The 27,983-nt window shown below is 33.7% G+C and overlaps 2 protein-coding genes across 4 annotated transcripts; both read left to right on the plus strand.

The window, feature by feature from the left end:
* Positions 1-827: 827 nt before the first annotated feature.
* Positions 828-9,857, plus strand: LOC145619278 (phosphatidate cytidylyltransferase 1-like). 2 transcript variants are annotated; one of them, XM_081673944.1, is made up of 13 exons: positions 828-1,035; positions 2,270-2,368; positions 2,595-2,848; positions 2,955-3,106; positions 4,254-4,395; positions 5,728-5,884; positions 6,158-6,205; positions 6,303-6,389; positions 8,527-8,655; positions 8,740-8,796; positions 8,999-9,082; positions 9,192-9,302; positions 9,525-9,857. In XM_081673944.1, exons 2-12 carry the CDS (start codon positions 2,318-2,320, stop codon positions 9,279-9,281), a joined length of 1,251 nt encoding a protein of 416 aa, XP_081530070.1. In that variant the 5' UTR covers positions 828-1,035; positions 2,270-2,317; the 3' UTR covers positions 9,282-9,302; positions 9,525-9,857. The 2 variants fall into 2 exon arrangements, with proteins under 2 accessions (XP_081530070.1, XP_081530069.1); XM_081673943.1 differs by having other exon boundaries at positions 829-1,035; positions 9,520-9,857.
* A 5,255-nt stretch (positions 9,858-15,112) lies between these two features.
* Positions 15,113-21,389, plus strand: LOC145619277 (boron transporter 4-like). Of its 2 annotated transcripts, none has more exons than XM_081673941.1 (13): positions 15,113-15,243; positions 16,079-16,202; positions 16,343-16,425; positions 18,160-18,352; positions 18,459-18,597; positions 18,689-19,021; positions 19,137-19,310; positions 19,421-19,516; positions 19,612-19,728; positions 19,813-20,129; positions 20,342-20,621; positions 20,763-20,873; positions 21,003-21,389. In XM_081673941.1, exons 2-13 carry the CDS (start codon positions 16,108-16,110, stop codon positions 21,033-21,035), a joined length of 1,971 nt encoding a protein of 656 aa, XP_081530067.1. In that variant the 5' UTR covers positions 15,113-15,243; positions 16,079-16,107; the 3' UTR covers positions 21,036-21,389. The 2 variants fall into 2 exon arrangements, with proteins under 2 accessions (XP_081530067.1, XP_081530068.1); XM_081673942.1 differs by having other exon boundaries at positions 15,140-15,243; positions 16,096-16,202.
* Positions 21,390-27,983: the final 6,594 nt, after the last annotated feature.

A 27,983-nucleotide genomic window follows, 5' to 3' on the forward strand; every position in this document is an offset into this window, starting at 1 on the left:
ATAACCTAAGCTTTATGTCAATAGTCTCAACATCACCATCCATATCAGCTACAATTAAATCAAGTCAAACATGCAACACAATCAATTTTTAAATTGAGCAATTAAAGTATAGCAAAGCACAATTAAAAACAACAACATCATAGCACATTACTATATACCCACAAATGATTAGTTAATTGCACAATTAGGGAATATCTTACTGTAAGCACAGAAATCTAGGGTTTAGTTAAACAATTTTTTTGTCAAAATTACCCACATGCACAGCATTATATTGCAATTTCACCACCATTGATGCTTTGTTGGACCACTACAACTGTAAAAAAGGCTTCTTACCTGTCAGACGAATCTTCAAGCTTCCAGTTCAGCAAAGAAGATGACGACTCTTCCAGTTGGACCTCCTCCTTCAATCACCTTCTTACACGCAAACACCCACTAGATCTCAGGATAAGTTAGAGAGAGAAGTACATTGACCAAGTGAAAGAGAGAGAAAGAAAGAATCGAAAAAAAGGGGAAAAAAATTTGAGAACTTGGTCAATTATGGAGGTTGTGAGGAATTAATTGGAGAAGAGAGAGAAAGGGAGAAGAAAGTTACGGGGAGAGAGAGGGAGTAAGAGGGAGGTAGTTAGGTGTGTGGGCCCCAGTAACGTTTCTTTGACAGAAACTGTTATCTGGTAGTTATTTTGACAGTTAGATAGTTTGAGTGGTAGTAAAATAAAAAAAAAAATTAAAGAGGTACCAAATGTGAACCAAGGTGCTTTGCCTGGTACCAAATGTCAAATTTTCCTAATTATTATTATTAATATTTTTTTTTTGCCATAGTTCCCTCCAGAGTGTTAAGCTAACAGCAAAACCGAAAGACCTTTTCATTATCAACCTTTCTTTGTCACTCTCATCACCCAAATCACTTTCAAATGGTTTCGTAAACTCAACATACCAAATAATTTCATTTGATTTTCGTGGGGTTTTTTTGGTATATATATATATTTTTTTATATACTTTAGAAATCTCTACAATCTTTACACTTGTATTTCTCTGGTAAGTTCGCCCGTTTCTTCTAATTTTAATTTAAAATTTAATTTTTATTTCAGATTTTTGTAGTTTTCGACTAAATATTATGCATTTATGCAATTATTGAGAATTACAGTTAACTCCTTTTCTTAATTTTGGTTCTTTTGCTTAATTTCTTGATGGGTATTTTGTTGAATCTAGAGTTTGGGAGATTTGAATTAATTTTGGTTCTTTTGAATTAATTGATTTGACAGTTCGAATAAATGATAGTTCTTTCTTGTGCTTTTGGGTTGATATGATGTTTGTAGAAAGTTCTAGTTTTGGCGACATTGATTAATGAACGAAATGATGAGTTTATTTAAGAATGCTAGATTTTTTTTCTGGGTTTTGACCTTTTTGTTATATTGAGCTTTCTGTAATGATTCATATACTGAAGAAATTAAAAAGTATGGTTCTTTACCTTGATTGATAGCAATGGTACCTTGCATTTGGAAGGTGGGAAATTTCATGGGTTGGTTTTGTTGGAAGGATTGACTTGTTTTAGGTGTGATTTGGATCATGGTATTGTTGTTTATGTTACTTGGACTCGGGTACTTGGGTCGGACAAAAGTAGTATCCAAGTGTTGGACTCAACTAATTTTTGAATACTTTCTATGATTGTTGTCTAAGATGAAGTGTTGAGGATGTTACACGAGTACTTGAGGTGCAATGAAAGTGTTGAGGATGTTACACGAGTACTTGAGGTGCAATGAGGGGTATATGTAGCACATTTATTGACGATTATGAAAACTTGGATATAGGTACACTAGAATGAGGTGTCTTGACTAAAATAGGTATATGGAAATTTTGTAAATGATGTTTGATTAGAATGGACTTATGCTGTAGGGTGTGAAAAATGCAATACTCCTCTTTATGGGCACAAATGTTATGATGTTTGAATTTGTGCTCATGTCAATAAGTACAAAGTTTATAGCTCTTTCTTATTTTCTTAAATTTGTTTGAATTATAAGTCAGCAATATTTTGTTTGCTTACCTGATACATCATTTATTTGAGCACCAAGTTCATGCCTACTCAACATTAGTCTGGTGTTTTCCATCCAATATTATTTCTGTATCAGTTGATGTCTGTGTTGTGCTCCGTTTCTTTTGTTATGTCATAGTCTTCTCAAGCTCTGTAATTTTGGTTTGTCTGGAGATATCGAGCTCTATATCAGATAACATATGCGCCCAATTTGAATGACCTACTTGGTTCCCTTTTCAGGTACTTAGTGTGTATGTGTACTGTTGGTGTTGGTGTTGGTGAGAAGGGATGAAAGTTGGAGTCATGAATAAGCTCAGGCGCCGTAAGCAGTCTAATGAGGTTGGTTTGTTTCTTAAATGTGTTTTCTGAATTCATTTAGATGTACATAAAAATTGTCTTGTTCCAATTTTCATTTCTTTGTACCGGGATTGTTTTTTTCCTTTCTTTCACCTCTTGATTGTTAAACTCATTTTTCTTTGAAATTATCTGTTGAATTGCCTCTATAAGGCTATAAGCCATCCTAACTCATCTTTCATTTCAAAATTGATGAAATATTCCCAATTAGATTCCTGCTGATGACACTAAATCAAATGGGGGGAATTTACTTCTTAATGATCGTAACAAGTACAAGTCAATGTGGATCCGTACGCATTCTACCCTTTGGATGATTGGAGCCTTTGTCCTCATCATCTACATGGGCCATCTTTATATTTGTGCCATGGTGATGCTGATCCAAATCCTGATGGCAAAGGAGCTGTTTAATCTGCTAAGGAAGGTTCGTGAGGATCGAGATCTTCCTGGTTTTCGGCTATTAAATTGGTGAGGGTTTCAAGCTCATAAAATTTAGATTGAATTGCTAAAATCGCATTGATAGCAGATGAATTCATGGCGTTCTAATACTGTATGTGCTATTTTACCTTTTCAGGCACTTTTTCTTCACTGCAATGTTGTTTGTCTATGGTCGATTTCTCAGTCAGCGGCTTGTCAATACTGTCACTTCAGACAAAGTATTGTATAGGCTTGTTAGCATTCTTATAAAATACCATATGGTTATTTGTTATTTCTTGTACATCGCAGGTTGGTCAGCTTTCTTGTTTTGTTTCTTGTTTTGCAAATGGAGACATAATTGATATGTTAATTGGACTATAGTATAATTGCAAGTGTAGAAGGTTTTTCATTGCTACCCTCAAGTGTTCTAGTTGTCTGGAATCTGTCCCTTTACACTGTTTGCTTAGTATATCCTCCAAAAGTGGAAGTATTGTTGTTTGAGACTGTGATACTGTAAGTCTGTAAGAGACATGCATTCCTTCTGTGTTGATGTTTCTAATCTATAAATACTATTCCTTATGTTACTCAGACTTGGTTATTCTTGTCAGACACCTTTATTTTCCAAGTATTGGACTTGACTTTTTGTCAAAATTTTCCATGATTTTAGTTTAGAATGAAGTGTCTAGTGTCTCCATGCCCAAGTTGAGTGCTGAGTATCTGACATGGGTACAAGAGGTGCCATAAAGAGGCTGAGTGACATAGATGTCTAATTTTCTATTTCCTTATTATAATTTTCCAATGTTTTTCTAACCAATTCTGCTTGTATGAGCCTGATTGTATTCAGCCTTCAAAGTATAATTTTAAATGCTTCACAGTTCATATTCAATATGCAGAAGTTAGGATATGCATAAAGAAAAAAAAACCCATAGGATTATGTCTTGGTTTGACTGTTTGCGAATCACGATGGGGGGAGGTTGTACTCAAATTTCTGAAAAGAATGGTAAAAGCATCAGTTCAGATGTTACCCTTTGTCAAAAGAAGTGCTGACCAAAATTTATTTTATGAGGAGTAATAGTTTACTTTAGTCACAACTCACAAGTGGATCTACTTAAATATCTTCTTCTTCTTTTTATTTTTTTATTTTTGATTTTTTTGATTTTTATTTTTATGAAAGTACTTATTTACAAAGTATGAAGTTTGTCAGAATGGATGTCTTTATCCTTGTTAGCCTATTTTATGATGTTTAAGTGGCATATGAATGTTTTACCATGAGAAGTAATTTCAAAGGGGAATCAATAAATAAGAATATTGGCCATCAGATTTGATAATTGTAAATTATAATATATTGTGCTCTGTGAAAATTTACCGCTAGTTGTCTATCCTTTTCATTTTCCTATTTGATATGCATCCTTTATCTGGTAAAAAGTTCCTGAAGTTATGTTGCAATGGACTTCAGGTTTTGTGTGGTTTATTCTCTCTCTGAAAAAGAAGATGTACAAGTATCAGTTTGGCCAGTATGCATGGACGCACATGATACTTACTGTTGTGTTCACACAGTCATCATTTACAGTGGCCAACATCTTTGAAGGAATGTTTTGGTAAGAAAACATTCAGTACACAGTGAAAGATGCAATTTAACTATTTTAATTTCCCAATCTAGGATAAATTACCTACAGTATATGGCAAATTTTCCTTTTTTCTCTTTGGCAAAAGAGTGTGAAGATGAATTGTTCTTTCGTTTTGTATTCTTATCTGAGTTTTCTAAAGAATGGCCTGGTCTCCTTGTGTGACTCAACTTTAACCATATGTGTATGCAAATTTATAAGTGATGACTAAGTGAAAAATCTTACTATGTCAGGGCGTCTTATTATCATTTTGCTTATTGTCAAAAGAACTTTCATGGATTAGATAGACCTGACAAGGCTGACATTTAGTCGAATCTAACAAGATTTTTCACTTAGTACTTTCTTATAGGATCACATATTAAACTAAGCAACAAAGTCACTGAATTTTTCATAGTCAGGTATCATATTAACATATGCAATTAGAAAAGATTTCTTGAGGTCATGATATTTAATTACACGGAACACTTTAAACTTTAAAGGACTTTTAACTTAAATAGGCCCTATGGCGTGGCTTTTACTCTAGACCGCCTCACGGGCCCTAGAGGTTACCGTCTTCTTAGCCTCAAGCATGCCTTTTCATACACTGTGAACAAGCCTTTTTATTTGCTTCTACATCTATTTGTTGTTGGTTTGCATAAGAGTTTTACTCAGAAATAAACATGGAGATTAGAGATTTTGTTACCTGCGTTCTTACTTTAAACTTTAAAGTACAAACTATACTGTGTTTGTATTTCCTTGAAATCCTCTTTCTTTCTCTTGCTTATATTTGTTCAATTGTGCCATTAAACCTTTCCTATTAGAAGGAAGTAGAAGGATGAAACACTGTGATGAGCTTTAGTTTGTGAATTCTGTTTACACTTTTGGATTCTGTGTTTCTCATGAATAAACTATTAGCACCAAAAGGTGAGAATGCTGTATGAAGATTATTTAAACTTCTCTGTCTTTTGAATATAAACAAAACAATCTTCATATGATTTTTATATATTTTCATGCTGTAGTTTGTTCCTGGAATCCTGGGTGTGATGAACTATGATATTCTATGATTAATTAAAAGCCTTTTTATTTGTTAGGCTAAGATGTGAAAATTAGAGGATCTGGAAAAGCCTCTCATACATAATGCTGACTTACTAGCATAAATGTGATTGTGACTTTGACAAGAGATTCTGTGTTATATAGCCTTGTTCTCCCTGCTGATGTATCATGGCTTCTACGATGAATTGTCATCCTTCATTCTTATACACTGCTACATTTTATCTTCTTTCTTTCTGCTGTTGAGGACAATAACTCAGTCTGATATGGTTGCAGGTTTCTTCTTCCTGCATCACTTATCGTCATAAATGACATTGCGGCTTATTTATTTGGGTTTTTCTTTGGGAAAACTCCTCTGATTAAGCTTTCTCCTAAGAAAACTTGGGAAGGATTTATTGGGGCTTCGGTTACAACCATCATTTCAGCATTTTTGGTCCGTACTACTCTTTAAATATTTGCATGCATTTCAGTTTTTTGACCTATTTGGATTGATTTTACCATTTAATTACTTATAACATGAAAGTTGACTCAAGGAAATTTCTACAAGGTGCTATAATTATTTTTTCTTGTTGTTTTGCTGCAAATATAGGACCCATTTAAAAGCATAAGTTAACCCTGTCATAAAGTTGAATCTCCCTTGAGGAGACTACAATGTTCTTTAATTCTATGTCATATATAAATCTGTTCAACCTTTTATCTATTGCAGCTTGCAAATGTCATGGGTCGGTTTGAGTGGCTAACATGTCCAAGAACGGTATATCTTTTTCTTGTTTAGTGGTAAATTTTTTTTTCTAAGAAATAGTAATATGTCTCCTGATTAATTGTTGTATATTTCTTTGTTTTGTATGAAGGACTTGTCTACTGGTTGGCTTCACTGTGATCCTGGGCCGCTGTTTAAGCCAGAGTATTACCACTTACCAGGATATATTGCAAATTGGGTGAGATATGTACACTGTTTTCAGTGTTATGCTTCAAATTTTACTGTACTTAATAATTTTATGTTATTGGTTGCTGTTTTTTGGTTGTCCTAATTGCTAAAGGTGGTTCTGGAGTAACCTGTCAGCTTCTCATGCTAGTGCGGCCTTATAGCCTCATACTGACCAGTGACCACATATATAACATCAAAAGTTTCAGATAACTTGTTCTGGTTTCGTCCATTTCCATGCATGTCTTGAGCAGCAGTATGTCTAGAGTTACATTTCACTTTAGCAATTCACTGACAAGTGCTATCTTGACATTGAGAGCTACTGCTTAGGAGTTCTGTTAAAGATTGATCTTTTTGTGCGGTTGAGCCATCTGAAGTAACTCTTCATTACCACAAAATTTCTACGTTCCGGAATTATTTTTGACTTCAAGCCTAGAGAAATTAACACTTTTTTGTCAGCAATCTCTAAAACTCCGAAGAGAGCTAGACTGTGAGTGATCAGCTTTAACCCAGTGTGCTGTAGGTGTATGTGGATAGTTATTCTTCGAGTTTTGATGAAAGAACCCTTCAGCTAACAATGGTCAACTTTGTTAGTTGATGGTTTAAAAAAGAACTGATGGAAGGAACAGGAAGTGAGATTAGCAGAGGGTGCGTGAAGTGACAATTACACAATCTCTTAAAAAATTCCCGAAGAGAGCTAGACTGTGAGTGATCAGCTTTAACCCAGTGTGCTGTAGGTGTATGTGGATAGCTATTCTTCAAGTTTGATGAAAGAACCCTTCAGCTAACGATGGTTAACTTTGTTAGTTGATGTTTTAAAAAGTAACTGATGAAGGGAACAGGAAGTGTGATTAGCAGAGGTTGCGTGAGGTGATAATTACTGTTATATGCAATAGCACCTGTTCAGAATTATAATTATTGTTTGCATTCAAATAATCATACTTTTGTCCCAGTCAAGCGGGCATTGGACTTGGTCATTAAGGTTCTTGATCCAAGTGTTAGGACTCAAGAGCATCAAGTTACCTATTTTAGGATGTTTCTCATCACTTCCTTTTTGATATATTACTCATGATATCAGACATTTTAATAATCATATACTTGTCCTAGACATTTTATAAAATTTTCTCTGCTGGAATGGAACTTTTGATTCATAATCCAAGCGCAAGAGCATGGATGTCAGGCTGTCTGATTTTTTCCTGATGCAGCCTATTTAATGAGCTATCAATCATGATTACATGACAATTATATCTCCTCGACTTACATGTTATGTTTCCTCTTCCAGGGGAGGAGTGGATATCTGGAGATTGGTGTGTTCTGTAAAAAGTTAGTTTTACATGACTTATTGCTACAGCTGGAAGTTTCATTTGCAATGGAGCTTTGTTTAATAAGATTATCCATCAATTTATTAGGAACACTTTGTAAGAAACTTCCAGGCAAGCTTTGATAAAACCTGTTATCATAAGGGCTCCATGTCGAAATAATCCATCTTATTGTTTGAGTTTTTTTTTTTTTTTTTTTTTTTTTTTTTTTTTTTTTTTTTTTTTTTTTTTTTTGGTGATGGAGTTAAGAAAGCCTTAATGTTTGAATCTTCCTGTCAAGCTATTAAATTAAGATTTCATTGTGCCAAAGTCGGAGAAAGATTAACAAGTGGTATTGAAGCAAACACCTAGTTACCTTGTCAAACTATAATAGAATTTGGGTTGAATAGGGTCTTAAATACTATGCTCTATAGCGTTTAGTATCACAAATGCCAAGAGGCTAATGTGTTTCATCATTCTGTAGTTAAACAAAGAATTGGTACTCCTTTGACAAATAGTATGTTGAATTAATGACAGAGATTTGGAGAGCATAACGATGTTGCTGTCTGTTTTGTAAGGATGACTTTACTGTTTATTTTTTTTCCTTCCTGTTTTAACATCCTTTGTACTCCATATGTTTTATACAATATGTTGGCATCTAAGTATCGTGGATGTATCACAAACTAATATCGTGACAATTACCAACAATGCTGCTGCCTGTGAAGACACTTTTTTTTGGGGGTGGGGGGATTGATAAAGCCTTACTCCTGGCTTACTAAAATTAGACGTTGCTATGAAATATTGCAGGAGATATTATGAATTCAGAATTCATTATCGTTGTATCTTTTGCAGATCCCTTGGAAAGAAATTCCTATCATGCCAGTTCAATGGCATGCTTTGTGTCTAGGCCTCTTCGCATCAATCATAGCACCTTTTGGAGGTTTTTTTGCCAGTGGCTTTAAAAGAGCCTTCAAGATCAAGGTTCAATCGCATTTCTTTGACTTTACACACAGATAGTATAGCCTCTACAATATGTGATTACATCTATTTTCCTTGTTTTCACAGGACTTTGGTGATAGCATCCCTGGACATGGTGGAATTACTGACAGAATGGATTGTCAGGTATGCTGCAAAATATATTTGTTAATCTGTTCTATTTATAACATTATGTATGCATTTTGGGAATTGCATAGTCAATAAATTGAATATTCAAAGTCTATACAGTATCACATGCAAAAACAGATTTAAGTGTTGCAGTCAATTGTGCACCCAAATTTTATAATTATTTGGTATTTAAACACTAGTGTTTTTATAATTTTTTCAGATGGTAATGGCCGTCTTCGCATATATCTACCATCAATCCTTTGTTAAGCCACAAAGCCTCTCAGTTGAGTCTATCTTGGACCAGGTAGTTTTCCCTTTGTTCAGATACTAATCTTAGATTTAAAGAAAGCTTTTTTGTCTGTTGTTAAAAGTTATCACATGAAGTCTTTATACTGACATCATTTCTTTGGTAGATTTTGATGAACCTTACATTTGAGGAGCAGCTTGATCTATACCGGAAGCTTGGAGAAATCTTGCAGCAGAAAAGATTTGGACAATATTAAAATCCATGATATTGCTTTGAGGTTTGTTCTTCTGCCTTCATATATGCTTTTGTAAGGCATTATATGGTCTGTTAACTTGTACGACCCACCATTTCAATGTAACTGACAACTCAGAAGACCGATTGTACTGTGCTTTTCATGTGAGCGTTCGTACTAGGCCAGTGAATCTCTTTGACAGCTTTGCTAGATTACATTGCCTCTGTCCTTATTCTTAATTGACTTCTAACTTCATTTGAAGATTAGCGGGAGAAGCTTTTGGTAATCAGCGAACTGCTATCTCTACTCATGATTATATTAGAGGCTGGTATTTGTCGAGATAGGACACTTCATGAGGGCTTGGCTCGGCCGCTCGGCTCTTCTTTGGAATGTGATATTGGTGGCAGTTGCATTGTACATGTGGGAAGAACTAGGAGTTGTTTTAGTCATTGTACACTAGAGTGTATCATAATCTTTATCTGGAATTCATTTTCCTGATATTTTTCTAAATTAGTGTTGATCGTTTTTAGGGTTTTTTTTCAAGATATATCCTTTTTTTTGAGATATGTTCTTGCAATAACATTCATTGGCCATTGTTGATGATTTGATGTAGTGGTACCTTGCGTTTTGTTTATGATTATGGTTGTTTTGAGGTGTTCATTTTCCCAATTGCTTTTGTTTGCAACCCTGAACTTCAAGTTTTCTGCTGCAACGTTTTTTCTGAAGGAAACTTCACCTGCTGAGCATGGTGCTAGTGACCATACCCTTACCATGTAACTAATAGTAACAGGGGTCTTGGCTCTGGGAGATGAGGGTATTTTCCGTATGAAAATTCCGTATAACCCCTAATAGTAACAGGGGTCTTGCTATGAAATAAGTCAATAGCCCCTAATGACCTAAAAATAAAAAGTATTCCGTATAGTGTTAGTAATAACTAAAAAGTGAAAATTCCATTTTCATTTCATCGAGTTGCTAAGTAAATTTCTTCAAAAAAAAAAAAAAACAAATTTTTGAGAAGGTGGTAATAAAGGGGCAAGAAGGTGGTAACTTTTGATGTTTTTGAAAATAGAAGGTGGTAATTTTCAAAAAAAAAAAAAATAGAAGGTGGTAATTGCTAAAATGGACATAACAGAAGGTAGTAATTGTCAAATTTTCCTTTTTTTTAAAAAAAAAAATAATATTAAAAGGCGTTATATATCATTCTAGATTTCTAGTCTCTGTATAAAAACCAAAATAATACTCTGTATAATGATATACAAATAATAAAAAAAAAAAAAAAAAAATGAAGAAAAACGCATCAAACATTTCAAGAAACATAATGAAACGTATTTACGTATGATAAAGTTAATTTTATAATTAATAGGAAAAACGTTCAGTACTATGATTAAGGTCCTCGGCGTATCTGTCCACCTGATGCTTGCGGAGAACTAAGAAAAAGAGTACATAAAACGAAATAAAATATATGCATACATGCGTTTTGTTATATTTTAACATGTACTCCGTAATTAATTAATTGGAAGATTGCAACTTTACGCATCCTTTTACATTGTTTATGCCTTATGGTTTAGAGTGAACTTTCTTATTAATCTTGGTTGGCAAAAATGGTTATATACATTCGGGTGTAGAAACACTCAAATATATTTTTTTGCTCATGTTGATAATTTATTTTCATTTAATTATTACCATCTAATGGTACTATTTGACTGTTTGCTGATTTCTAATGTAGTCGTCAAAAATGCCTAAAAAATACAAAGAGAGTATTGTAAATAATCATACTCATACTAAAGGTCTATTGTCTTCAACTAATTTCGGTTCAGTTTCTAATTTCCTTCTCTCATAAACAATTTATTTCAGCTCAATTTATTTCAGCTTTAATCAGTTCAGTAAATCAGTATATGCCCTAATTATTGATTATTATTTTTTTTTGATGAATTATTGATTTATTAATCCTATAGTCACATAAAGCCTCCACGATGTACAAGTACTTGTATGTATATAAATTATTTGCAATGTACTCCGTACGAAGTACTTAGTAATTAAATACGGAGTACAAAATACTTCGTATTAATTAATTAAGTGAATACGGAGTATTGTTTAACACCAATCTGAATCCCAGCAAAATACTTGCTAGGAAATCAAACAAGATTTGGACTTAAGTGAAAAAGAAATGCAGTCAACATCATTTACTCCTTCTAAATGGAAGAAATGTCTGACGAAAAGGCAAATTGACCACAAATCACTATATCACGTACCAAGTATTTTAGACCAAGAGTTTAAATACATCTCTTTGGCCTAAGTTAACGCATTCGAGATCACTATTCTACGAATAGGGGATCACAAGATTATTATAAAACTGTCTTATCATCGTAAGTAAAAAAATACAACCACGCAAAAGATAAGTAATTAATAACACCCCTCAAAATAATTCCCTACACATATTTTTTCTCAATAATTTACGTAAATGAAAGAATATATTACTCCATATAATAATACCAAAATTATGTAGATGACAACTATGTTAGGCTCTATTATATGTAACTTATTTTAGGACAAATAAGTTTAGATGAAATTAATTCGAGTAGATAAAATAAATATACGATAGTGGTTTATAATTTATATGAAAATGAAAATTTTAGCATGTGAGACTCAGTGAGATGGAGTGAACTTATTGGATCATCTAAATGAAAATACACAATTTATATTTTTTGAAATGTTCACTTTCACGTAATTAAGATAATTAATGGTTAAATGTATATGCATTAAATGATTGTGCAAAAGTCAGCGAATGAGTCAAACAAATAAGAACGAATATGGTACAATATATATGAAAAGTGTTATAAGCATTAATTACACTCTAGAATATTGTTTAAATTTAATAAAATGCCTATGTATTAATATAAGCGATAATATAATTAAAATGCCAGGCAGGAGTAGTTCAGTTAAAATTTGGTTGATTGACTTTGGTTGTGTAAATTATGTTTTTGAGTAATTGTCCTTTCTTCACAATCGTAAGTGTTTATCTCAGCAAAATTGGCACACTTAATTGCATGATTTACATGAATTCAATAACCAATATACTATATTAATCTACTTTCTTCACAATCGTAAGTACCTCTCTATGTTATTATTGTAGCTAATTTTAATACTCTTTCTTTTGTAAGCTCATTAATACAAGGCTTTATTTACAAGGCTTTTTTTGTGGTTTGAGGCAAGCTTAAGAGCATAATATCAGGTATTTTGTTGTTGCCTCAACTAAACTACTATTTAGTGCCGTCCCTAATTAAACATTATACTAGTCGGTGGAAATTTGGCATGGTGGTGGGCTAATCCCGAATTAGTTGATTAGGATTATTAGGAATATGTTTCTGGATTGTTCTTCAATAGTTACTATTCCGTGATCTAACACAATATATTAATCGTTAAAGTTATGAATTAATAAGTGTGATATCTCATTGATACAGATAATATATATATAAAAAAGGAAATAAATCACCCTTCAAAGTTCTTTTTCAATTCGGTTAAAGAAGAAAAACATTATGTAGGTACATATGTTAGTTTGTGCCCTCCGGAGTGATGATGTTATACACGGGTTTGGGCCGCACCCATCACGGGAGGGTGCAAGTCCACCATTTTACAAGACCGAGGAGGTTCCACCTCAAAACCATATGGTTATGAGGGGAGTAGCCCTTTAGCCTTATATAGTGGTGGTAACTCTTGAATTCTTTCAATGTGTGATTCCATTACCACTATATATATATACTCCCCTCTTTTTTTTTTTTTTTTTTTTTTTTTAGTGTGGGACAAGAGAATGCTCATATATGGATTGTTTATGGGCTCAGTAGATGATAAAATATAATTGAAAATATTCTATTAGGGACTATTAGACTTATGGCTATAAAAATTCCTAAATTCACAATGATAACTCTAAAGTACATTTTAAATTTAAATTGGGTCAATTGAGCTAAAATTTTATTTTTAAAAATTGATGTGGCATCATCATGTGGATTTGAGCATTTTAGCCATATACAATTCATCTTCGAATGCTGCTGATTTAGGTTGATCTAGACGTATTTGGAACCCTACCCTCTCAAACAATCAACATTAATTCACTTGATGACTTGATTGTTTGTAAGTGCACAATCTCCATAATCCGACATATTGACAGAATATACTAATTAATGACATTCTCTTAATACCCACACGAAGAGAAATTCCAATTCCACATCAATATGTATGACATGTTCATTATATAGCTACTCATATATATTTTTGTCTAATAATGAATAGCTAGTAAGGGTTTGTTTACATTTGCTGAACTGAGCTGAACTGAACTGAAATGAACTGAACTTAGCTAAAATGAATATTTTATGAGAGAGGAAAATTAGGAGCTGAACTGAACTGAACTGAACTAATTGGAGCTGAACTGAACTGAATTGATTAGAGCTGAACTGAACTGAAATGAAGTAAATGTAAACAGGCTCTAAGTATCACTAATGACGCCCTAAGTTATTACTTTCCTTAATTTATTGTTATTAAGAAAAATTGACGTCATAATCTGATTTGATAAATGATTGTTTAATAAATGAAACAAATTAAGTACTTTAAAAGTTTGGAATAAAATAAATATCTTATATGTACAAATACAATTTCTACAAGGAGTACGATTGGGAGAATAATAATAAGATTGAAAAGAAGTCTATAATAATCGCTTGTTATTACTAAAATGACATTGGAGGCTACTTATCTAAAACTTTGGCATAATCTTTTGCTTAGAATATAAATAAATGGTGTGATATTGAAATAGTGATTAAGTTTGTTTTATATTATAGCTAACACGATGACTAACATGGATTTGCAAGGACGAGTAGCTAGGAGGGAAATTTTATCAAACCTATAATAATGTAGAAAATGTACATATTTTCTACATCAAACAAGCTCATGCATACATAGTACATGTACTGATGTACTACGAACAACTTGATTAGATCACTATTTTAATAACTAGCAGTCTAGCACCGAGTCCATGACCAATTATTTCCTTGATTTACATGGCTAAATATAGCCCAAATATAAACCACTAACTAACGCTTACAATATTAGCACAAAGCAATATGAGTACAATGCATCACACTATTTAAGTTATAATCAAATGAAAATAGGGTTCAACAAATGTTCCTAATCTAAGGAATACTATCCTACTTGGCTACTTTAAGTGATAGAGTATATTAATTAAACCTGAATTTCAACCATTAGCTTAACTTTTTGGTTGAGATGATGCACTAAATCTCTAACATGCTTTTAGAGCCAACGTGACACAAAATTACAGGTTCAAATCTCATCCATCATCACTTTCAAACAGAATTAGTTTGAGTGATACGGAGTACAAAAATACTGCATATTTTCTTAGCTTAAGATCGAACGTGTTTTCCTAAGAGTGTCAGAAGATTAATTAAAAACCTCCACCGTACCCCTACATATGCACCGATCATCATACCAACAATCCAACAATGTTGAGATATGATTTGACTACCTTAAACTTTAATTATGTGACAATTAATTTCGGACAGATGCATACTAATATAAATTACTATAGATTCTAGAAAGATCCGAGTAAAATGATCACGGACAGTTGAGCTAGTTCCTTCTTCCAAGAAATCTCAAACCAAAAAAGAAACGGAATACTCGAATACTCGTATTCATCCTCAGAATCTACTCTATCAACTGGGCCCCACCTTGCTGCCGGAAAATAAAATTAAAAAAAAAAAAAAAAAAAAAAAAAGCAAATAGAAAAAACCTTTAACTAACTGGGCCACTGGGGCCCACTATGAAGTCCTACGTTACCAGCCTTATGGCGGGTCTTTTTAAACCTCCCATATTCACTTCAACTCTTCTCATTTCTCTTATCTCTAATTTTGTCAAAGTTTTTCCCTCCTTCAACTCTAACGTTTGACGCCGGTGGTATTTTCCGGCGTCTTTCCCTCGATACGTAAGTTCTCTCGCTTATCTCCTGTATTGCGTATATAGAAGTATATATGTACCGTGTAAATCATGTCATATACGATGTATTTAATTAGAAGCTTGTAATATTTGCATGTATGTTTACATATTAAAGAACATTATGAAATATAAATTCTTATTCAAATGAACGATTAGTATAATTTATATAATGTTAGACACTTATCTAACAAATTTTTTGAATTTTGTTTGACTTACCAATTTACCATGCATTTCTTGTTAAAGCTAAGAAAAATGTAAGATTTTACGTTTTAATAAGGTTAATATTTATATGTATGTACATGGGAGACAACTCTTTAGATTTTTTTGCAATGGAAGAGTACACACCTTCAACGGCTTAGCAATAATAATATTCATCATTACCTTTAGTTTTACTTCATATTGTTACTTTTTTTTTTTGAGGAAACTTCATATTGTTACTTAATTAAATCTCTTGTTTACAATTCATCGTTACCTATATTAAATCAGAAAAACATTTTGGAATCATATATAGAGTACTAATAGGTATAAATGATATTTGTATGTATGACCAAATAATATACGGAGTTGTTTAGATAATATGAATATATGATACTCCATGTTTGACTACTTAACTAAGTAACTTTTCTCATTTTACATGTTATCCCGATGATATGATTAATCTTTCAAATTGTTACAATATTGATGCATAAACTAGCATTATATGAACATATGTGCATGACTTGAATTGATAACAACGAATGAAAAACGAAAGATATACGTAGTATATATAATTTAAAATATAATCGTGGATAATTTATCTGATCTATTTTATTTTGAATAATAAGGTAAATATTAAATCCAGGAATTTGGTAAAATGAGAAGACCATTACAAGGAGTTGTAGATGATGTCAAAGGAAGATTGGCATGTTACAAGCAAGATTGGGTTGGTGGTATCAGATCTGGACTTGGGTAAACTTTTTTATTTCTATAAGCCAATATTTATAAGAATATTGTATTTTTTTATTTTAATGAAAGTGAAAATTTGTTTTTTTAAAAAATGATAAATATTAAATTAATTTATAGAATTTATTAATGATGTTGGAGTATAGGATACTGGCCCCAAGTACGTACATCTTCTTTGCTTCGGCTCTTCCTGTCATAGCCTTTGGGGAACAACTCAGCAGAGACACAGGTGCTCTTCCTCTTATACCGTTATTGGACTCATGTTTTCCTAGGATATGAGTAAATATTTTCTTTGTTTCTTAATACATAACTGTACGATATATTGACTTTTATACTTTCTACTCCGTATTTGATAACACATAAGTGACATAACTTTAATATACAATCGGCCAGTTGGCCTTATCTTATATTTATATTAAATATAATTGTAAAAAGTTGAGAAATTAAAAAGAAACATAATAATTAATCGGAAATTTTGCAAAAAACCACCTTTTATAAGCAATTTTTTGCAAGAAACCACCTTATAAATTTTTTTATTGCAATGACACACCTTAATCAAAATTTTTTTTGCAAATCAATACCTTTATGAGGGAAAATGAGGTTTGACCCCATTTTCCGGCGTTGACTACCCCAGCCCCACCCACGAAACCACCTCTCTCCCCAGCCCCACCCACGAAACCACCTCCCTCCTAAGCCCCACCCACAAAACCACCTTTTCATGGCGATGACCACCATAAACACACCCCCTTTTACGGCGTTGACCACCTTAAACACACCCCTTTAACGATGTTGACAACTATAAACCCTCCTCTATAGCCCGAGCCACCCTTCTCCCCTCCACTGTCAGTGTTGTGGGTGCAAATGGCATAGTCAACGCCTGAAAATAGGGTTTGACTCTATATCCGGCAAAAAGGTATTGTTTTGCAAAAAAAAATTGATTAAGGTGTGTCTTTGCAAAAAAAAAATTTATAAGGTGGTTTCTTGCAAAAAAAATGCTTTTAAAAGGTGGTTTTTTGTAAAATTTCCTAATTAATCCAATAACAAATAATTAATTTAGTTTTATCAAAAAAAAAAATTAAAAATAATTTAGTTAAATTTATAATTACTGTACTCCCTCCGTCTCTAAATTACATTCCTCTTTGGAAATTTACACGGGAATTAAGAAGGGAAAGATAAGACAAATAACAATAATTAAATAATGCAATGGGAGGTACAAAGATAGATTAGTTATTACTCATGACATCTCATCAATCCTTTGCAAAAAAAAAAAAAAATGACCAATCACATGCTCCTAATTGAAAATTTCTAACCAATCATATTCATTGTAATTTGGCACAAGGATTATGAGTGAGATTAGGTAAGCATGAGTGAGAAAACATTAAATATAAAACAGAAAAAGAGAGTTGATTTACAAAAAAATCTTACCAAAAATAAAAATTAGGAATGTAATTTTGGAATACCAAAAATAGAAAGGAGGAATGTAATTTAGGGACGGAGGGAGTAGTGTTTTGTAATAAAATATAGTCATTTTTTTATTTTATTTTTTTAACTTTTTTTTATAAGGATAATAGCATATAAGCCAGTAAAAATTTTTTGTTTTTAAAAATAGCATTTTTTTTTTTTTAATATAGTATTTTGTAATAAAATATAGTAATTTTTTCTTTTTTTTTAAAAAAAAAAAAAAAATTTAACAGATAATAGCATATAATGCTATTATCCCTTAAAAAAAAGTGTTGGGCTTTAGGCTGGACCGCTTACTTCAAGTATTTAAATGGGCCCATATAAAAGCCCAACTTCGAGAAAGGTAAACCAAAAGTTTCCGCGGCGCCACTAGACCTAGTCTTGCTTAGTTTCGGACCTACTAGTATGTCGCTTTTAAATACGAATATAGAAATTTGCTACTTCATTATTAACTTTATATGTCAAAAGTGATGTATATAAATATATTTCCTTGTATTTATAGATGGAAGCTTGAGCACTGTTGAGACATTAGCTTCAACAGCAATATGTGGGATCATACAATCATTCTTTGGTGGACAACCTCTATTGATAGTTGGTGTTGCAGAACCAACTGTGATTATGTACTCTTACCTCTACAACTTTGCCAAAGGGCGGTCCGATTTGGGACAAGAATTCTACCTAGCCTGGGCAGGATGGTATAATTTTAAAATTTCTGAACATTTCTTAAGAACATGATGACTTTAATATAAGATTATTTACATGTACAATATTCTTATAAAAATTTGTTACATTATTACTCAGGGTTTGTGTATGGACCGCCCTCATGTTAGTTCTTCTTTCGATATTCAATGTTGCCTCGATCATCAACCGGTTTACAAGGATTGCTGGGGAGCTATTCGGCATGTTGATTACAGTCCTCTTCATCCAAGAAGCTATCAAGGTAGTTTTAATATGAATTAGTTTACTAGGTGAACTTTGTTTTAATTTATTTCATTAAGTTGGTATTAATGTTATGATTTTATTCTATGTAGGGGGCTGTAAGTGAGTTTGGAGTCCCTAAAGCCGAGGATCCTAGTGAAGAGAAATTCCAGTTCCAATGGCGGTATGTAAATGGATTGTTGGGACTCATTTTTACCTTTGGTGTTCTTTCCACGGCCTTAAAGAGTCGTAGAGCAAGATCATGGCGGTATTCTACAGGGCGTATCAGAAGCTTCACTGCAGATTATGGAGTTCCTTTGATGGTTGTGGTTTGGACTGCCTTATCATATAGCGTGCCTAAAGGAGTTCCAGAGGGTGTACCGCGAAGGCTCTATAGTCCTCTGCCTTGGCAGGCTGAATCCTTGTACCATTGGACTGTGATTAAGGTAAGCATTCATTAAGGAATAACAAGTTTATATGATATGACAGTTGAGAAAGTGAAAATTTACTGTTGTAAAATTCAGAACATTTTGTGATGTGTGAAATGTGTTTGAAATGCAGGATATGGCAAAGGTGCCTGTAACATACATTTTTGCTGCCATAGTCCCGGCTTTGATGGTAGCAGGACTGTATTTTTTCGATCATACCGTTGCTTCACAATTGGCCCAACAAAAGGAGTTCAATCTTAAAAAACCTTCTGCTTACCACTATGATATCTTGCTGCTTGGATTAATGGTATGTAGTATGTTCAATAAGTAATTTTTCTTCTCATTTTTATCATATACTATTTCATTGGAACTGATTAAAGTGATTGATTATCTGAAACTACAAAACGCGATTTGTAGACATTGATTTGTGGACTTCTTGGACTTCCACCTGCAAATGGTGTCCTTCCACAATCACCAATGCATACTAAGAGCCTTGCTAGCCTTAAAAAGCAGGTAAGTTTACAACATTCTAATGTTAGTATCAGTCTTGTTAGTACTTTTGTCATTTTTTTTTAGCTTAATACACGTATCTTGTAATCGAATTACAGCTGATAGGGAGAAAGATGATTGAATCTGCCAAGGAAAGCATTAAGAAAAATGCTAGTAGCACAGAGATTTATGGCCAAATGCAACATGTTTTCATCGAAATGGATCAAAGTCCTGATGTAAGCTCTCAAGATGCTCTTCAATTACATGGATTCTCGAGTATTATTATCAATGAATAAAACCATAATAGTTTGTTATTTTAGCCCTATGTAGTTGCCAAGGAGCTTGAAGAATTAAAACAGGCAGTGATGAAGGGTGACAGCCCTGAATCGGACAACAAGGCTTTTAGACTTGATCACATTGATGCATATTTGCCTGTTAGAGTGAATGAGCAAAGAGTGAGCAACTTCTTACAGTCGATACTTGTAGCAGGCGCTTTGTTTGCTATGCCTGTGATCAAGCTGATACCCACCTCTGTTCTTTGGGGATACTTCGCGTACATGGCCATTGATAGTCTCCCTGGAAGCCAATTTTGGGAAAGAATCCTCCTCCTTTTCATCACCCCATCTAGGCGTTACAAGTAAGTCTCACATAAATTAAAATCTTGTTCTAAAACGTCGATTGCTACATTTCTAATACCAATATACAAGTGACTAACACACTAGCTTAAAAATAAAAAGCTGTGTCACAATGTGATTATGAAGAGCGTTAGGCCATGCCCTATGCGCGATCTTTTAAAATGCACTAAACCTTTGTCATCGAATCATGCTGATATAAGTACTTTTGATGCAGGGTTCTGGAAGATGCTCATGCCTTTTATGTAGAATCAGTGCCATTCAAATACATTGCTGCTTTCACACTATTTCAGCTCATGTACTTGGCCATCTGTTTCGGAATCACTTGGATACCAATTGCTGGAATTCTTTTCCCTTTGCCTTTCTTCCTTCTTATAAGCATACGCCAATACATACTCCCTATGCTGTTTCACCCGGTTCATCTGCAAGAACTGGATGCTGCTGAGTATGAGGAGATTGCTGGTGCACCAAGACGCGCTCATAGTTTGTCTTTCAGAGTAAGTATTTTGACAGCTTGATGCTGCAACACTCATTTCTTCTATCAAATCATTTTAGACACATTAATGATGACTAAAATCATACTTCGTATAAGGATAAGATTGTAATCGACTAATCGTATGTACCATATTGGTTTACAGAGGGATGCTCTCGACGATGAGCTTGTAGGAGATGATGGTGAGATATTTGATGAGCTAACAACCAGCAGAGGGGAGTTAAAACTCAGAACTGTGAGCTTTGAAAATCCTCAGGTAAATTTTTTTATTTTTTATATAAAATAAACTCATTCATTTTTCTATAGTTGATAGCACATAGAATAAAGAAACATCAAATTAAAACTTGTTCACTACCTTCACTTAGCTATAATTGTGCATTTTCAGGTTCGCCCACACGAAGTTGTTCATCCAGAGTGAAGCAAGTAGAAAAGATATCAATCGATCATGCATAAAATTTTCGGTATACAATTTGAATTCATAAGTTTGTATGATAATACCTATGATTTCTTAGTTGCAAAATTAAGATTGAGGTTATAACTTGTAAGAATGTATAGGTTAATTTACGGTCCAAAGCTTGATTTCCCTTCGTTATGTGAGTATTTATGTAAACTTTGCTAGGAGGGGCTTATCATGTACCGGTTCATCATGCATAAACTTAATGTATTGCTTTCATAAATTGTTGTTGTATTGAAATTATCAGTGACATCTTGGCCAAACGGTTAAGATTGAGGTTATATTTATATTAAAGTTTTTAAGATTGAATTTTCTCCATTTTATGCTTATTTTTGTATTGGATTTAGTGCATTGTATGACCAAAAAAATAAAAAATAAAAAAAAAATCAGCGTTTTCTTGTGTTTTATTTCTCTAACTAGATGCTCATTTCCTTATGGGCTTATGACATTCTAAGTTGTGGGCCTATGACGCACTTAAGGAGGATTTTTTTTTTTTTTTTTTTTTTTTTTAAGTTGAATGGTGTTCGCACCTATGAGGCTATGACAAAATCAAAGTATTAAATCATCATCTTTCTCGTGTTCGTGCCCTTACTTTCATGGGCTATGTTTAGCAATCTATGATAGTAAGTTTTGAGTTAGTAGCGTGTAACGTAGATTGAGCCATGAGAAACGGTTCATGTCATCATCATTTACAAGACCATACTTGTCAACCCTAGCCCCATCAATCAAGTATTGACAAAATTAAATTTGAGTAGTGATACATAAAACAAACAAAAGAAGACCATGTGCATCCCATCCTTTTTCCTTAGCAGTTGAGTCTACTTGCTTGACTGCTTGTCAATTACATGGGCTCAAAATTGCTCAATCCATTCAAACTTCTACTTCATATTGAGTTGGAAAATTTGATTTTAATAATCCAACCTTTCGCCGGTCTTATTTTATTAATCCCACCTTTCGATAATTTCTGATTAATCCCACCTTTAGGGGTCATCTTATTCTATTAGGCCAACCTGACTGGTTACCTGTTCTTCAGGTAATTTTTTTTTTTTTCAATTTTTTTTAACAAATTAAAGCAAAAAGGATTTTAAAAAATTTAATAAAAATAAAACTCAGCAATCACCCATGACCCACCTTCCTTCAAGTTCCCCATCGATTCCGGCAGCCTGAATTTTCCGGCAACTCCACATATTTCCGGCCAATCCTTCCCCTACCCCATAACCTTCCTTTTCCGGCCAAACTCTCCCCCGTCCCCTCTCTTTCCGTTGCTCTGGCCAACTCTCCATTCGGAAAACCAAAAAAATCTTCCGGCCACTCTCTCCCCCTCCCCTTAACCTCCTTTTTCCGACCTACTAGCTTGGTTCCCCCTTCCCTTTACTTTTCGGCCAACACTAAAGAATCACCGTCCGTCAATCGCAACCCATCGGAACCCTCGTAAACGTTGGAAACCCACATTGGAACCCCACCCACCGAAACCTGAAACTCTAATCCCTAAAGAAATCCCACCCTTCGAAACCCGAAACCCCACCCATCGAAACCCTTGAAACCCGAAATCCCACCCATCGAAACTGAAAAGGGAAACTAGGTGGGAATTTTGGGTTTCGCCAGAATATAAAGAGAGGCAAGGGGAAGATTTTGGTCGTGGTTGGTGATCGGGGTGGCTAGGGAAGTAGGGAAGGCCGACAGGGTCGCTACGGTCGTTTGGGACGGGCGATAGAGGTGGCTGGGTCGGCTTTCATGGAGGTGAGCAGGAAAGAGGGTAATGGTAGGGGAAAAGGAAAGAGGGCAACGGACCAACGGTAGGGGGAAAGGAAAAAGGGATAAAAAAAAAGAAAAAAAAATAATTTCGTTTTTTTTAATAAAATTCAACCAATAATAGGGCGACACGTGGGCAGGTAACCTGTTGTAGAAGGTGGATTACCTGTTGGGCCTAATAGAATAAGATGACCCCTAAAGGTGGGATTAATCAACAATAATCGAAAGATGGGATTAATAAAATAAGACCGACGAAAGGTTGGATTATTAAAATCAAATTTTCCTATTGAGTTTGACACAACATTTGTGAGTTGTGCATATCTTGGCTAGCTAAGAGCAAACACAATGGTTAACCACAATCTTTTGGTTATTATTTATTTTATTAATTTCTCTATCTTCCACCTCACTTATAACCACTTTTATACCCATTTAATAACCAATATATCCCAATAGTTAACCATAACTTTTTGATTATATATATACTCTCTCTTACTTTTACCCAATCTCACCAAACAATCTCTTTCTCTCTCCTAATTTAATCCAACCGGTGAATGACAAATATTAAAAGCAAAAAGTAAATTATTTTAATCTATAACCCAATATTGATAACCAGGTTATTGTCGTAACCTGGTTACTACATTTTTTCCACCAAATTTTCTCTCCCCTCATTTTTTTAATTATTTTTCCACTTTCTCTCTCATAATAACCAAGTAATGTGGTTATCCACTGGGTGTGCTCTAAGTGTTACTCTTAAACTTTGTGAATATCATGTTAACTATGATTGATTTCATATAAAATTTTGATTCAGGTGCAAGTTTATTTGATTTGGGAATATTAGTTGATACGTCAAGAGAATATAGTTTATAGAAAATGATTGTAATTCATAGAAATAAATTGATTTTTATTTTTTTTTTAAAAATATATCAAAAAAATCAATTTGATACATATATAAATCAAAGCCATTTTAAAAGCAAAAATATTGAATGTAATAAATACGTTTAATTATAACGGTCAACAATACTTGTTTTGTTATGAATTCCAAATTATAACAATATATTTTAAGGAGTATTTAGCTATATCCCTAAGAAATTTTTGGACCGAATTTTGTAACAATTACCTAACCTTTGGGATGCACTTCATTTCTTGCATAAATGCATAATGCTAAAAAAATAATTGATGTACCATCTAAATAAATTCCAAAGTTTAATATGTTGCCTAAAAAACACACCATGAAGTTGATAATGCATAGAGACACAGTAAATGAGAAGTTCGGTATCCTTGCCTAATCTTAGGTATTGACGTATATTATCATTAAAACAATATAAATTTAAGATTAATAATAAACATATACTTAAATAATTTCAATATATCAAGTATATAATTTGGCTCTATTATCTTCGTCTGATTCCTATTGAGTTGAGATATCTTTTATATATTTGTATACAATTGCACTTCGAATTAGGGATGGCAATATTAAGTGGATATTCACGAACCCGCTCCACCCGTTATAAATAAATGGACGAAAACCCGAATTAAATGGATGAGAAGCGGGTGACGGATGAAGCGGGTGATGGATCGGATCGGATGTGGATGATACTTTTTTCACCCGCTAACCATCCACCCACCTGTTTAACATATATTATATTTTTTAATCTAAGAATTTTAATAATAAAATATGAAATGTGCAAGAAAATTACTTATTTTTTTGTTGCAAATTAATTTTTCAAACAATATATTGTTATTGTTTCATTTTGTATTAATAAAATAAAAAAATTATTGTACAAATAACCGAAAATTAGAGTTTATGTGAGTTTTTTTCCACTGTAATACTCATCCATTAGTCATCCGCTCCACCCGTTTCATCCGCGGATGATGGACGGACGGATATGGATGATGGGTGAAGCGGATGACGGATGGATGTGGATGGATTGATTAGAGTAATGGATGGATGCGGGTGAAGCTCCACCCGATCCGAATCCGATCCATTGCCATCCCTACTTCGAATATATTAATCACTAGATTAAAACCCGTGCAATGCACGGTTGTTAAATATTTTTTACAATAATATTAATACTACATAAAGTATAAAAAAGATATTCATAAATATTTCATTTGGGTATATAAGGAATATGATTGTCAAAGTGGAAAGAAAATATCATACGGTATAAATAGTTTACTTTTAGATTTTGCCAAAAAAAAAAAAAAAAAAAAAAAAAAAAAGAGAGAAGTGAAAAAGGCGGGAAAATTTTTCACAAGGTTATGACAAGTGTCATGGAAGGATTTGCTTTTAGTATAGGTTAATAGATAGATTTGATAAGATATAGGAATTTATGTTCTTGATAGATCTGCCTCTGCATATAATTGCACATGTTGAACATTAACATTTCTTACTAGCTATAACCAATACTGTAGTAGTTTAGAATATTTTTAAGTGGCCATATACGAAGTATATTTTCTTTTATACTCCATAGTAGTTAAGCACAAGCATAGAGTGATAGAGGTGAGCATAGGGTTAACATGCAAGCTGACATGCCATGTCAACGCGTCTTGTGCAGTTGTGCTTGAGTCATGTATAATCGGTCCACATGTTGTGTTCCACGGTTAGGCCTCCATATATGTTGGCTAATTTGTCAAAAATGAAGTGCGTCAACTGGTCATGCTTTGATGCTCGTGCCAAATCTTGTAATTGTTAGGACCTGTTCTGATTGACTAAACTGAGCTGAACTGAATTGAATTTATTGGAGCTAAACTGAACTAAAATATTTTATGAGAGGAGGAAGTTAAGAAGTGAACTGAAAATAATATGAAGAGAACAAACCCTTATTTATGCTTAGCTCTTGGCCAGTTGGTGTGCCTCTTGCCTAGACTTGGCAATCCTGACCCAGACCCGAATTACCCGACCCACGACCCGAAATTGACCCAAAAACATTGACCCAAAAATAACCTGAAACCCGAAATTGAACCAACCTGACCCTTAACCCACCCAAAAATGGAGTTGACCCAATCTCGACCCGACACCTGAACTGACTCGATCCAAAATTGACCTGAAGTGTTTGACCCGAACAGACTTAATAATCGAAATGTCCTGAACTAAAATTACTTTATAATTGAACTTAAAATGTCTTGTACCAAAAATAAGGGTCTGTTCTCATTGACTGAACTCAACTGAACTGAACTGAACTCAGCTGAACTGAACTGAATTGAATTAAACTGAACTGAATTGAGCTGAACTGAACTGAACTGAACTGAACTGAATTAAACTGAACTGAATTGAGCTGAACTGAACTGAACTGAACTGAATTTCAACGTAAGAGAACAGGCCCTAACTCAAATTGTTCATCTTCAACTGTAGCTAAGCTCATAAATTGATTTGATAGTTTTTATTATAACAATAACAAACTATGTACTCCGTATAAAACAACCCGAACATGACCCGACCAGATTTTGACCTGTCACGAATATGACCAGAACATACTTGACCCGAAATTAACACGACCAGAACATACCCGACCCAAAGTTGACATGACCCGACCCCAACCTGATACCTGACCCGAAGTTGACCCAAAACTCGATTCAACCCGACCCGAATGTTAGCTGACCCGACCCAAATGACCCATTTGTTAGGTCTACTCTTGCCTTGTATAGAGATCATATTACTACGTAAATCAAACCATTTTGTATCGTATTTGATCAATTTGCTCATCAGTCTAGCTCACACCCATTACTACGAGTAGTTTGTACATCTAAAATAGGAAATGAGGCAAACTTTAAAAACAAATACAGAGTAGTTTATACATGTACAAAAAGGAAATGAGGCAAACATTAAAAACAAAATGTTGATGTTTAAAAGTTTTGATGATGAGGAACTTAAACTACAACAAACTCATCTCTTAAAGGTTTTTCAAGTGTGTGTTTAGCTAAGGTGAAATTGATCTTGGAGATGGAAGAAGTAGCTGATGCTAGGAAGACTTGAAGAAGTTCTTTATCCAGAAAGTTATTCACAATAGAAGAAGAGTTCCCTCACAGGAACGTTCCCTAACAGGAACCTGAAGATGGCTGACTAAGATCTTTGGAGGAACTTAGTAAAGCGTAGAGCCCAAGTAAACCTACCAGATCAAGAGCGCAGCGCAGCAATAGTTTAGGTAATATTTTATTTTCTAGATTTATTGTTAAATATGTTAAGTAGGATATGCATGGAATTTATTAGAGGCGTGACAAGATAGCTTGGCAAATTAATTAAAATCGGAAAAGATAAAAAGATAGAAATTGAAAAAGATTTTAACTTAAATGTTTATTTCTTAAAATCAGTTTGTTGAAAAGATATTATGCTTTTTAACTAAATATTTCTATCTTATTTTCTGAAAAGATTTTCTTCACAAAGATTTGCTTAAAAACCGTGTTTTAAGATAAGTTAAGTTTAACTTATTGATCTTTATGATAACCTACTTTCTATACGAGTCATGCTTGTATAAATAGTAGAGAATGAAATGAGTTAAGGTTTTTGTAAGTTTTATGCGTGAAGAATTACAGAGCTTTAATTGTGTAAGTTTGCCAAGCTTATAATCTTGTCATATTAGTTTCGGGTTTCATGCATAGCTTGCCTATCATATACTCGGTGTTTAATTCTTGTATTTGGTTTGGGTTATTTGAGTGAGAGTATTATGTTATCATTGCATATAGAGAAAGCTTCTGGTGAGAAGGGGAAGATTGTACTTGGGGAGTACGAGAGAGTCTAAGTGTGGGACTTAGACTGGGTAAAACAGGGTGCTGTACAGTAGAGAGTTCGTTTAGGAACTGGAGAGTATAGACTTAATTATAATAGGTTGTAACTTGGTGTTTGTCCTATTATAGTGAAAGTGTTTGTGTTTAAAATCCCAAAGGTAGGGTCGAGGTTTTTACTTCTAGTTGGGCACTAGAAGGTTTCCTCGTAAAATACTGTGTGCTTTGCAAGATCCTGTTTTATTCTGTTTTATATTTTGAAAAGTAGTCACTAGGAACTCACTTACAATTCACCCCCTCTCTTGTAGAGTTTGTCTCAACTAACACAAAATTAGCAGTCAACAAAACAATTAATTATGAACAAGAAAATAACCAGCCAAAATTGACTAAGAGCACTCTCACTCATGGGCATTTTTTTGCCCATGAGGAGATTTTAACGAA

The sequence above is a fragment of the Chenopodium album genome, chromosome 27 (genome assembly GCF_948465745.1).
Source record: "Chenopodium album chromosome 27, dcCheAlbu1.1, whole genome shotgun sequence".
In the NCBI taxonomy this organism is placed as follows: Eukaryota; Viridiplantae; Streptophyta; class Magnoliopsida; order Caryophyllales; family Amaranthaceae; genus Chenopodium; species Chenopodium album.

What these genes read in the sequence shown, in the direction of transcription:
- LOC145619278 (XM_081673944.1), top strand. Translation starts at nt 2,318, where the DNA reads ATGAAAGTTGGAGTCATGAATAAGCTCAGGCGCCGTAAGCAGTCTAAT. An exon ending in CCATCATTTCAGCATTTTTG is followed by an intron (nt 5,885 to 6,157) that starts GTCCGTACTACT and finishes TATCTATTGCAG; the next exon opens with CTTGCAAATGTCATGGGTCG. An exon ending in CAGGATATATTGCAAATTGG is followed by an intron (nt 6,390 to 8,526) that starts GTGAGATATGTA and finishes TATCTTTTGCAG; the next exon opens with ATCCCTTGGAAAGAAATTCC.
- LOC145619277 (XM_081673941.1), top strand. Translation starts at nt 16,108, where the DNA reads ATGAGAAGACCATTACAAGGAGTTGTAGATGATGTCAAAGGAAGATTG. An exon ending in GGTATCAGATCTGGACTTGG is followed by an intron (nt 16,203 to 16,342) that starts GTAAACTTTTTT and finishes GTTGGAGTATAG; the next exon opens with GATACTGGCCCCAAGTACGT. An exon ending in ACCATTGGACTGTGATTAAG is followed by an intron (nt 19,022 to 19,136) that starts GTAAGCATTCAT and finishes TTTGAAATGCAG; the next exon opens with GATATGGCAAAGGTGCCTGT.